The sequence below is a fragment of the Excalfactoria chinensis genome, chromosome 4, assembly GCF_039878825.1.
Source record: "Excalfactoria chinensis isolate bCotChi1 chromosome 4, bCotChi1.hap2, whole genome shotgun sequence".
In the NCBI taxonomy this organism is placed as follows: Eukaryota; Metazoa; Chordata; class Aves; order Galliformes; family Phasianidae; genus Excalfactoria; species Excalfactoria chinensis.
The window spans coordinates 4895504-4907709 of record NC_092828.1 but is presented as its reverse complement, the minus strand read 5'-3'; the positions used below and the strand labels follow the sequence as shown (position 1 = coordinate 4907709).

Sequence of the window (12206 nt, the reverse complement as noted above, 5' to 3'; positions counted from 1 at the left end):
AGTGAATGCTCACTTCTTCCTTCTACTCCTCATGCAGCTGCCCTGCACAAACAGCGCTGAACAACGGGCTGTACCTTCACACGAGGCTCCTCCTGAAAAGATGAAGGAAGATAAAACAAACACATCTGACATCCCTCTGGGCCTATTTATCCAGTCCCATATTATTTACAGTGTCATAGAATCATAGAATGGCCCAGGTTGGAAGGGACCTGAAGGATCACGAAGCTCCAACACCCCCCACTGCATACAGGGCTGCCAGCCTTCACATTGAATACCAACCCAGGCTGCCCGGGGCCCCATCCAACCTGGCCTTGAACACCTCCAGGGATGGATGGGGCATCCACAACCTCTCTGGGCAGCTGTTCCAGCACCTCACCAGTCTCTCTATATAGAACTTCCCCCTGCTATCCAACCTAAATCTTCCCTCCTTCACTTTGAAACCATTTCCCCTTGTCCTGCTGTTATCCACCCTTTCACAGACTCCCCTCCTGTTTATAGGCTCCCTTTAGGTCCTGAAAGGCTGCAGTGAGGTCACCCCTCAGCCTTCCCTCCTCCAGGCTGAACAAGCCCAGTTCCCTCAGCCTGTATTCTCCAGCCCTCTGATCATCTTTGCAGCCCTCCTCCAGACCCTGTCTAACAGCTCCCTATAGAGAAGGCAGGTAGGTATGTAGATAGACTGATCGATTCATTCTGTGCTTGTTGGTTTGGTTGCCAGCACCAGAGAAAAAGAAACAACAACAGAGTTTGGTATATGTGCTTTTAACAAAACCCCCTATCCTTAAATGATGACGTGTTGTGATGTCTATTTTTTCCCCATTTTTCCCGTTTAATTTCAGTGCAAGAGTTGGAAAGGACCACTTGAAGCAGACTTTGTGACTCTCAAAAGACGATCTGCTCTTTCTGAAGCAACAAACCCGACGTAAAACGCTCCACACTCGCTCATCCAAAAGGGGAGGCGGCTCCGGGAGGCGGGGCGGGGCGGCAGCACCGAGTGCTCCCGGGGGATTGGGCCGAGGTACCGCCCGCTGCCGGTAAGTACAGCCCGGCTGGGGGCACCGGGAGACCCCCGGCACTGAGCTGGGAGTGCTGGCTGTGCCTCCCCGAGCTCTCGTTGCTGGGGGCTTTCCACGCGGTTTGGGGCTTTGCGTGCTCGGAGCTGGGGGGTTTGTACCCTCAGGGATGCTCTGCTCGCCCATGGGGAATCCACACCCCCCAGAATATGGGGTTTTGAATCCTAGGGGATGGAGTTTTGCACTCTCACATCACGGGGTTTTGCATCCTGAGGGCTGTGGGTTGGCAGCCCCAGGGTTGGGGATCTGCAGCCTCCACGGTTGGGGTTTTGCATCCCAGAGGCTGCAGGATGGTATCTTGGGTGCTGGTAGCCGCGGGGTTGGGGGGGTCTGTACCTCACATCTTGAAGATCTGCAGCCCCAATGGTTGGGATTTCGCAGCCCTAGAGTTGTAAGCTTGCATCCCTGCAGGATGGAGTTCACACATTGCCATTTGGGGTTTTGCACCCCCGACACCTGTGAGCCCTCCCTTGTGTTAACGTTGTGGGTTTAACTTTGCCTTGAGTTTTGCTGCTGCGTTTCAGCTCCTCGAAGAAGTGCAGCAGCCTCACTTCTGCAGGGTTGGATGCACGGCGGTGGAGCATGCAATGCTCATGTGCAGCCCAGCTCTGAGCACTGAGTGGGAATGGACTGTAGTGTCCTACATGCTGCACCTCACTGCTCCTCTATGATACCACTGCGATGCTTCACCTGGCTGTGGCTACGGTCAGGTTTGAAGGTAAGGACTGTGCTTGTTGCTGGTGTGTTTCCAGACCTGCTCTGGAGTTATTCTGCACTGATTTGGGGGTGGAAAGGAATCATCTTTTGTGCTAAAAACGCTGCTCTGCAGATGGAAAAGAGAAAGAAGTGCTGGGGTGTGCTTGCTGCTGCAGCCTCCTTTTATGCATGCTTTATGAGCCTGAAGAGCTTTGTGGGTCCCTTCCAACTCGGGATATTCTGTGGTTCACTGCTTTACACGTGGGAGCACCAGGGGGAGGCACAGCTGCATGTTGCCCTGTGCTACTACTTGGGTTAGCAGGGTTTCAAGCATCCACAATCCCTTCTTTTTGGCTGAGTGTTTCTTGCTGGAGAAATGGCACAGCCAGCCAGCTGAGGAGCGGCTGATTTCTAGCTGCCCAGTTTGTCTTTGTGTCAGAACCAAACAACCATACGAGTGTTGCTTTGATGTTTCATGAGTGTGGACATGTTTGTTTGAGCACTGTTGTGTCCTTCTCCTAGATGTACCCCGCATTAAGCAGCTTGCTGTTAGATTCTCACTAGGAAAGACCTTCTGAGCCAGCCTGTACCAGTAACTAAGGTGGTACTCGAACATCACAGAGAGACGGCAAAGACAGACTCCAAGAACTGAGATCTTGAAGTCTTAGTGCAGTGTGTGCTCACGGATCATCACCAGAGCAGCTGTGTGTAAGTAATGAGCTGCTTTGTTTGTACATACCAAAGAATCAGGTGGGCACAGCCAAGGCTTGCACGTGAGGGAAGATGTGACCGCTAAGCTCGCGTTTCAGTGCCACATCTAAAACCCTCAGACAGCAAACACAGCTCTCCCATCTATAATTATAATCTATAATTATTCGATGGCAAAGGAAAAAAGAGGAGGAAAAACTTGAAATGGAGTGAAATCTGATTTTTTCTATGTCTTAAGAGCCCATCTTAATGCTGTGAGGCCTGACCTGAAAAAGCTTTTATGAGGCTCAGTGACTGAGCATTAAATGGAAAGAGAAACTTGGCTGTAAGGTGGCAGAGTTCAACAATGATGCAAAGGAGGGAACCTGATTGCTTCCTACCTTTGTGTGTGCAGCAGTGGGCTCCAAGTTGAGCACTGCCGTTCAGGAAGGAGATCTTTAGATCATGAAGAGGTCATCTTGGTGCTAAGTGCCAATCAAAAGCAGCAAACAACATTAGGAACTGCAGCGAGAAGGAATGAGAGACAAAACAGGGAACATCATTATGTCGTTATATAAATGCACAGTGCTTTTACGTCTAGGAAATTGTTTGCAGGTTTGGTCTATCACAGTGTTAGAAGATCTGCAGGGGTGTCCAGGAGCCTGAAATTGCTTCTGTATGAGGAATAAGCAAGTTGTTAAGGGCTCTTCGTGCTGACCAAGTGATGATGAGGGTGCTGGGGAGTGTGGCAGACATTAAAGGGCCCATCACTGGTATATTGGGTTATGGGGATGTTTATCCTGACCCACTGAGGAGCTGGGAGCATCCTCTCCCTCCTATGCACAAGTCTGCTACACCCAAGACCCTAAATTACTTGCTTGCCATAAGGTCCCAGTTGGGTGACTGGCAGCTCTGGTTGCAATTCAGAGCATGGGGTGGAGCTGCTCACTGTTCTCTACCTGCGGGAAGAAAAATTATACATTGAGGCCCTAAAAAACAAACAGGACAATTCAGGCTGTGTATATTGAACTATGGATTATGAAAGCACCCAGCCTGGGAAGTGCTCTCACCTGGTCTGTGGATAGCATGAGTTGATCCCAAGGCTGCATTCTGTGGCTATAGCTTGCTGCTAAGTGGGACTTAGCAGAGATGTTTTTTGTACTTCCTTTCGCCGTGCATTGAAGTGTTAATATTTCCCCCTTTATTCCCTCTTTCAGCTCTTAACAGTGGGAAGATGCTGACGGACAAAAACGAGTCGTGGCTCTCTAATTTCTCCTCTCCATCCTCCTTTGTGAAAGGAGCTGGCAGATGGGCAGGGATCGGCCTCCAGGAGGTGGCCATTGGGCTCATACTCACCCTCATTGACTTGGTCACGCTGCTGGGAAATACAGTAGTCTTTATTTGCCCGGTGGTGGAAAAGAGGTTGCGGACTGTCACCTACATGTTTATCATGTCCTTGGCCATGGCAGACTTTCTCGTAGCTTGCCTTGTCATGCCATTCAGGTAAGAAGTGCTCTCTTAAGATCTGAATGCTGGGTCAGTGATTATGTTTTCATGCCTCAGTTTCCCGACCCAAACCTGTTGGTGAGGTTTCCTTTGTAATGAATGGAGAAGCTTCTCTTGATGGCTATGGAGAGGTTCCGGGGTGATGGAGCTGGCCTGAATGTTGCTGGATGTTTTGGCAGGTGGGGGCAGTCCCTGGTGTGTCATCATTAACTGCAATGACTGCGTGGGTGCCGCTGATGTTTCCAAGGTAGAGCAAATGACGGAGGGTATTTTCCCCTCATCTCTCCCAGTCTATAGACATCAGCACAGTGAAATTATGTGCAGTTGGTTTTACGCTGCTTTAACCTTCTCTTTTATCTTCTGGTAGTGGGAGGGAGAAGTAAAAAATAATCCTTTTATTCTTACTTGGGTAAGAAAATGAATGATTTCAGATTACTGGACGTGATAGGCCATTGCAATGGCGTTATTCTTCATATTCATGGCAAAACACTGAACTTTCATCGTTCCTCCTGGCTCAGACAACGCAGCAGTAGGGTTTGTTGGGAAGGTTGGTGACCTTTCAAGACTGATCATTTGCTTACGTAAACAGACAAGAAACACTGCAGCGTTCAGTGGGAAATCAAGTGTGATTCACTGAGTCTGGGGAATTGCTTTACACATATTACCATTGCAAATTGATAGCTGTCACTGTTGGCGTGGGGACAAAGGCCATCTAATCTTCTCTCTCTGCACAAAAGTAAGGATTTTGCTTTTGTAGAAGTAGGGTAATTAATGCTCTCCCTGTATTTAATGAAGGAAATGGTGGAGTCCCATCCCTGGAGGTATTTAAGAGATGTGTGGATGTGGCTTGAGGGACATGGTTTGGTGCTGGGACTTGGTAGTCTCGAAGATCTTTTCCAACCTGGATGATCCTATGGTTCTAGGAAACCAAAGCACCTTGCCTGTGGGCTCTGCTGTCTCATACTGCACAGTGGCCATAAGACCGTGTAGGGCGGGTGGCTGCACTGCATTCAGTGCTCTTGGAGCTGCATAAAGCAGGTGAAGTCTGTTACCACAGGGACCTGGTTACAGCTTGGCTGTAGGGTGACCTAACCTGCTCCTACCCCATTGAAATCACTGGAAATAAGGTAGAGACCTCACCAGGAGATTCATATTGCTGGTGGTTCTCAGCTGCACATCCACACTGCTCTTCCGAATTGCAGTTTGCTCCTCAGTGGGCATGGCAGCACACGTCAAAGGGAAGGGAAAGAGCTGGAGCCCTTCAGCAGCACTGTACTCTGCTCATGCCCTTAGAGCAGTTGTCGTGCTCTGAAACAACCTTTCCCAGTAGTTTTAATGAACTGCAGCTAATTAAATGCAGAGCAGGCGTTGATTCCCAGCTCCTGACATCACGTTGGCTGTTTCTGCCAACCTAAGAGCCCACCTAAAGGCACTGCAGCGCTGTGGTTCTGTTTCCACTGTACTTGACTGTAAAGCTGTGAAGTTAGAGGATAATTAAAACTTTGCAGGAACAGGTTGTTACTCAGCCTTCCACATCAAATCCACACGCAGCAGTTATTTCAGCAGCACTCCAGGAGCTACAAAAAGGGGAAGCAGACTGCATCTAGCTGAACGCTTTCCTACAGCTGCCATATGTTCCTTCCATCGCTGCTCATTTCTTACAGGCCCCTCTGACTTTGTTGGGAATAATTTTGGCATAATGCTTGCTTTTTGCTGGTGTGTTTCCTTGGCTGTGGTGTTTGTGAGCCATATAAGATACAAGCTGCATAGGCTTCCTCCTAGCCTCTATTATTTTAACCCAAGAGTTGAAAAGTGGGCACCTTGCGCACCTTAGGAACTGGGGAGGGTTGATAAAGCTCAGTGATTCAAAGGGCACTGGAAAAAGCTGTGGTAAACAAAGCTGTGCAGATGTAAATGCGAGGAGGAGCTCTGGGGACAGAGCACTTCTTACATCACAAGCAGGAAGCATGGGTTGGATCTTCTTCAGCCATGTTCTACGCATGGGTTAATGCTTTGGATTGCTCTTGGAGGGCAAATCTTGGGTGTCCAACTGATCTTCACTTTGGTTTGCACTCCTCTTGAGCACCTCCATGTGAAAAATATTATTTATTTCAGTGCAATCCTGAAATACATTAAATTAGCTTCTCTAGCTTTGGTTTCTACCCATTTCTCTTGCAGCATCATTTACGAGGTGACGGGGATGTGGTTGTTTGGGAAGCTGTTCTGCAAAGTCTGGATCTCCTTCGATGTCATGTTCTGTACCGCTTCCATTGTCACTCTGTGCTTTATCAGCTTGGACAGATACTGCTCTGTGGTGACCCCATCTCACTATTCCAGAAGGATGTCCCATGGCAGGTGAGTGCAGTTGCTCCTCATTCCAGGTCCCTCCAGATTTTCACTTGGCCACAACCCGTAACAAGTAGGGACCAAATAAGCTGTTGGCATTTTCTGCCCCAGGTCAGAATTATATGACAAAAGGAACCGTTTAAAGTTTTGCAGAATGTTGCTCCTGTCAAGGTTTCATGTGAAACACTGTAGTGAGGACTGCAGGGTGGAGACCCCAATTCTATAAGCCACAGATCTAGAACTCAGCCATTAGAGTTGTTCATGCATGGACTCAATGTACTCCAGCTTTTCCTATGCTCGGTGGCTTCTCAAAACCCTCTGGGACTATTGAACAGTGATATCCCACAACGGTTACCATGGGGATTGAATTGTACTGGATGTTCTCAACTCAGAGTAACTCAGACCCTCTCTCCCCTCTCCATCTCTTTCCTTTGGCAGATGCGTTGTGATGACCTGCACAGTCTGGGTATACTCCTCCCTTATTTCCTTCCTTCCCGTCATGCAGGGCTGGAATGAGATCCCCGGAGTGGATTTTGACGCAGGCAGAGAATGCATCTTCGTCACCAACTGGATTTTTGCCATCGTAGCATCTGCTCTTGCGTTTTTTGTCCCCTTCATGGTCATGTGCAGTATGTACTTCTTCATTTATCGAGCTTCCCGGCTCAAGGCCACTCGTATCATGTCTCAGACCCTGGAGATCCACTACCACCCTAACAGCAAGCGGCAGAACCACCTGCAGCTGGAGAACAAGGCCACACGGACCATTAGCATCATCATTTCTGTCTTTGTGCTGTGTTGGCTGCCGTACTTTGTCCTGAACGTGTGGCTTGCTGCCAGGGGCAGCAACTCAGCAAGCACAGTCCTGGTTGAAACCTTCAAGGTCATCACTTGGTTAGGGTATTGCAACTCCACTATCAACCCAATGCTCTATGCTTTCCTCAACAGGGACTTCCAGCGGGCCCTGAGGAAGCTGCTCATCTGCAGACACAGGTCTCAGGTGGACATTGGAGAAGACATGGTTTCCATAGCCACCTTCACTAAGACTGCTCCAGACTTGGACTATAGCATTACAGCGCCAGTGCCCAATGACGCCCAGAAGGGCAAGCCCAAGCAGTAGGGTTCAGAACCAGTTTCTGGAAGGAGGTGGTACAAAACATGTCCTAATGGAAAAATGAATGTCTTGAAAATAGGGGAAGAAGGGACTGGAATGTGACAGTTGGGGGGTGTATGGTTAAAATGCAATTATTCCACAGTTCTATGAGCAAGGATCAGTTTGTTGCAGCAAATGGAGCAAATTCCTTCCTGGGTCATTATTTTTTAAAATGAGTATTTCCTAAGAGGAATTCAATCTTCATGCTAGAGAAATATTTCAGTATGGTAACATCAACTTGACTTACTCTGTATACATCGTGGTCATTTCCTACAGCTTAAGTTGGAACAGTCTTTCTGATCCAGCAACTGTAGCTCTTCTCTTGCACTTTATAATGTAAAGTTAACCAGTTTTAGCAATGCACCTGAGTCATTCTGTGAATGGGAGGTGATGGGAAGGATGTGGCCAAAGAGCAAAGGTTGCTGTTCAATGCAGGCAGCACGGGGCTCAGCTGCATGCTCTATGCAGTCTGAGCTGCAGGTCACAGGTGCACAACACTAGCAAAGGTATTTCCTGTAATGCACTGTGATGTCTGGGCAGCTCTGCTATGAGCTGAGCTATACAGTACTGATGGACCACACACTTATGGAAAAAAATTGAGATACCTCATGCCTTGCTTCCTGCTCTGTCTGTATCTCCTTTCCATGCAGCACCGGGCAAGTAGAGGATAGGAGAGTAAACCAGTTACAGATATGGAGTGCCAGTTCTAGCTGCATGAGACTGCCACCTGCAGCACACAGATGCAGGTTTCGAACAGAAGCGACTACTACTGTGTTAAATAAAAAAGTTTATTAAATCATTTAGACTTTAAATAAGTCACAATAATTAATGCACTCAACAATTATAGCGAGTGCATTCTGTACACCACCAACCCAAATGGATTGATTCTGCATCTTATAAATAAAAATTAACATATTTACAATGAGAAATAAAAGCACGGCATTAGGCAGTTAAATTAGCAGATTACACAAATGCCTACCAGTTGATTTTTCTTTTTTTAAAGTACAAATCTACAAGATTACATACGACACGTATGATTTCATTAAGGTTTAAACTGTCAGAATCACAAAGTTTTTTGTACATCATTTTTACTATGGCTCTTCCAACCATTGCCTATAAGCCCTCTTTTAATGGCAAAAAGCTCCTCTCCCTTCCCTACAGGTTTATCTGTATAAAATGCATTCCCTAAGGTCTACTACAGTGTAGAAATATGCAAAAAGATTTCCTCTAAAGACTGGCTATGGAGAGTGACAATATGTACAGCTGTGGTAATTTGTTTTTTGCTTTAAAAATAGTGCAGATTCCCAGCTTACCTACCAGGGACAAAAACTGGAGTCATCCTCTTGTGGTTTTTGTTTTTCCAAAATCATCTTCATTTCACCAAAGAGCAAGTGATTCCGATATACACTCACTAGGCTTAGAGACCGTAATTTGCTCTATAAAAATACAGTATTTTAATTCTATTTACATGTTACAGATCTCTCACTTACCCAGCAAGCAGACGTACAAGCTTCAGGAAAAATAATAATGATAAGGTATTAAAAAAATCTTCCAGAAATCCCAACCCACCCAAAAAGAGATAATGGAGCACACCATTGGTAAGCACAGTAGCTGAACCCACCTGCCAAGGTAAGATAAATGGAATGTGGAAAGTGTGGTTACTGACTTTCGTTGGCTGTCAAAGTAAACAAAAATCTGTCCAATGTTTTAAACATCAGCTATGGCAAAAGAAAGTATAAGTAAACATTTCCAAGATCGACATTCTGCATCATAGGATCCTTCTGATGAACAATCCCTTTGAGACCTGCTGAGTGGAAGAAGTGATCCTGAGGATAATTATTTGCTTGGTTGTCTTGAATGCTTATTTCCTGATAAACTCATTGTCCGTGACCTCTGCCTTAGCACTGGTTTTGCTGGGAGTTCCAAGTCCTCAAATACAGGATTTTCTATGATTGCGGCCGCCTCTGGTCTTTCAGTGGGACTTGGAGAGAGCATGTCCTTCACCATGATGTACTGAAAGAAAACATCAGATGTGCTACACAAACCAATCCATGAATTCATTCTTATTATTTAATGCTGAAACTTGGTGTCAATATAAACAATTTGGGAATCAGTATTTTGGCATGGAAGTCAGGAGTGATTTAAATGTTGGAAAATACATTACTGTAGTTTATTCCTTAAGTTGTTTTTAGTATTGAGGACAACAATCAATTTGGCGAACCAAAACTGGCCCATGATTCAATGGAATTATAGAACATTTATAGTATTTGGAATCATAAGAATTTTAAAATACATTAAGTGCAATTTATGAGTAATTTTCAGCTTCACATTTAACCACCACGTTTAAAGCAATGCAGTAATTTTTGAAGGCTTTCCTTTAAGTCTGAGAGTAGTCTGAAGGTTTGTCTCAGTTACTTAACATCTTTATTAGTGAAAAACAATGTCCTGTTCCAACTGAGCACAGCACATCCCATTGGCCCTGTCACTTGGCAGCTGTGAAACCAGAAAGTCTGCTCTCATTTAGCTACTGGTCAGGAGCTAGCATGAAAACCCAAAAGCATCTATGCTTTTTGTTCATCACCTCCTCCTTATCTGAAAGTGTATAGCTCTAAGGATGACTAATCCTGAATATGGCTTCCTACTTGAGAGATGCAGTTCCTGGAGCTAAATCCCATGCAGCCACAACGCTACATCATGCTACCACACCGTTTCCACTTCTACCTGTCTACAACTCCGCATGTTCTCTTTGTGAACATGGATTTGCTGCAAGAACTCATGGCAAGATGTATGCAACATGAATGACACCTAGTGGCAAAGGGAAGCTAAGTAACGCTGTATAGTTACTGAAGATAAACCCTGCAACAGAAATATCAATGTCCACATTATTGTAACTTTGAAACACAGTAAAATACATCATGGACAGAGAAATGCGTCTTAATAGCAAAGCTGGTGGGTTTGGCACTCTGTTAGTTTTTGTTTGTTTTCTTTTTTACTTGCAAAGCAATTGGAAATCAAAGAAAAAAGCTACAGTTGTTAGCATGAGATATACTCACCTCTTGTGCATATTTCTGAGTGAACAATGTTGGGAAGTTCAGATTTCTAACATCACTCAGGGTCTGCAGAAATGTTAAGAAAAAGATAAAGCTTTTCCAAAACCCCATTTCACACTATTATTCTTATTTTTCAAGCTATGCAAACAAAGCAGCCTAATGAAGAAAAGCTTTATTTTTAAGTTTTGTTTTACAGGTTAAGATCACAACACTCTATAATGAGTAAGTTGCTTCTTCCCTAGTCAAGCAGCTCACTGTTCCTTCCATAAGGAGCACATTGGCTCCACCTAGTGACAGTATTTTCCCCTCCGCACGAAAGCATAGCGCTGCAAAACTTCGAGCACAAAATACACGAATTCTGAAGTTAAAACAAATGTATTTATTACTCCACTGGAAGTACAAACTAACCAGTTAGTGATGGGCAACAGTCAAACCCCAGTTCATGAGAGCTGAAGATTATTACAGTAACCTGCTTCAAACAGTGCTTTTCTCTACCAAGTCAGGCTGCATTTAGTGATACGGTTTCAAACATCTAATTTGGAAATAAAGTGTACTGTCAAAGAGTAACTGCTAACAGGCTGAGACAGAGGCAGGTCTTACCTTCCTCCTATGGGGATTCTTCAGTCATTGGTCACAGACTCCCAGAATGTACTGGGCTCATAGGTTACTTACTGCTAAGATTTTATTATTAGAAAATGAGCAATTTTTCACTTTTTTTTTTTTTTATCTTAAAAAAATGCACTGGAAATGCAAAAAGAAGAAATAGCAATAATGCACAGCATGGCTGCAGTTCCTGAATGAAGAATGAGTTGGTAGGCTGGTAGCTGCAATTCTTATTTTTTGCTTAAGATCCTGGGTATCTCAGTTCAATAGTTTCTCTTACTTGGCACCACAACAGAGAAGCTTTGTAAAGAAACTCAATTCAGCTGCACACATAAGGAAGGCTGCAATTCATTTCCAGTGATTCAGGGAGTCTGGACAAGGCTGATAAAGATTCCATGTTCCTAATTCCAACACTACTTTCTAGAGTTGAGAAGAACCTCTCACAAGTATAAGGAAAGACTGTTCAAGGAAAGACTGGATGTTGTGTTGAGGGACATGGTTTAGTGGGAGCTATTAGTAATAGGTGAACGGTTGGACTGGATGATCTTTTAGGTCTTTTTCAACCTTGGTGATACTATGGTACTATGATTCTAAGTGTCTCATGAAGCAAATAATTCTTTTAAAGAAGTGACCAAACGGAGGCTAGCTCCTGGTGCTGCACCATACCTACCTTGACTCTCTCCATCTGTGTGCTGAAAGGGTAAAGCAGCTCGAAGAGAATCAGTCCCAAAGAAAATATATCCACTTTGTGAGAATAGGTGTTCCCACAGATCTGAAAATTGAGAATTCAGGTTAGGTGAGCTGGTCTAATCACTGGAATTACATACAGTGTAATCAAACAACTTCCCACACCTGGAAGTGATTAGCTCTGTGCAGAGCAGAAAAGCACAGAACAGCTGCTAACTGTAACAGCCTTCTGACACATCAAACTTTAGCAAGAGAATGTGAATAAACAACTCCTATCATCAGCTCCCCTTTGCAGACCTAAACACAGCTTAAACCTCCTGTACAACACCACGCTCTTTACTGACTTGAGTATTAGCCTAATACATGAAGAGCAAGATAAATCAGTGCACCAAAGTACACATCATCAGCCCC

General features: G+C 45.1%; 2 protein-coding genes across 4 annotated transcripts in view; one reads left to right on the top strand and one right to left on the bottom strand.

Annotated features, from left to right (window-relative positions):
* The first annotated feature begins 855 nt into the window (after positions 1 to 855).
* Positions 856 to 9409, top strand: LOC140251542 (histamine H2 receptor-like). Of its 3 annotated transcripts, none has more exons than XM_072335463.1 (6): positions 856 to 1031; positions 1595 to 1788; positions 2289 to 2474; positions 3671 to 3956; positions 6138 to 6314; positions 6744 to 9409. In XM_072335463.1, exons 4-6 carry the CDS (start codon positions 3688 to 3690, stop codon positions 7420 to 7422), a joined length of 1125 nt encoding a protein of 374 aa, XP_072191564.1. In that variant the 5' UTR covers positions 856 to 1031; positions 1595 to 1788; positions 2289 to 2474; positions 3671 to 3687; the 3' UTR covers positions 7423 to 9409. The 3 variants fall into 3 exon arrangements, with proteins under 3 accessions (XP_072191564.1, XP_072191566.1, XP_072191565.1); XM_072335465.1 differs by having other exon boundaries at positions 970 to 1031; positions 2320 to 2474; positions 6744 to 7816; XM_072335464.1 differs by having other exon boundaries at positions 981 to 1031; positions 1630 to 1788; positions 6744 to 8253.
* Positions 8226 to 12206, bottom strand: part of EIF2AK3 (eukaryotic translation initiation factor 2 alpha kinase 3) — a 38803-nt gene continuing 34822 nt past the window's right edge. Inside the window, exons 15-17 of the mRNA XM_072335462.1 lie at positions 11779 to 11880; positions 10509 to 10571; positions 8226 to 9468 (exon numbers count right to left, since the gene is read on the bottom strand). Of these exons, the coding sequence (XP_072191563.1) occupies positions 9292 to 9468; positions 10509 to 10571; positions 11779 to 11880 (342 nt within the window). The 3' untranslated portion in view covers positions 8226 to 9291. The remainder of the gene's footprint in view (positions 9469 to 10508; positions 10572 to 11778; positions 11881 to 12206) is intronic.

Bases quoted from the DNA above. Each gene is read 5' to 3' on its own strand.
- LOC140251542 (XM_072335463.1), top strand. From the start codon at position 3,688: ATGCTGACGGACAAAAACGAGTCGTGGCTCTCTAATTTCTCCTCTCCA. The intron at 3,957-6,137 runs GTAAGAAGTGCT...TTTCTCTTGCAG, and splicing joins TGCCTTGTCATGCCATTCAG to CATCATTTACGAGGTGACGG. The intron at 6,315-6,743 runs GTGAGTGCAGTT...TTCCTTTGGCAG, and splicing joins AGAAGGATGTCCCATGGCAG to ATGCGTTGTGATGACCTGCA.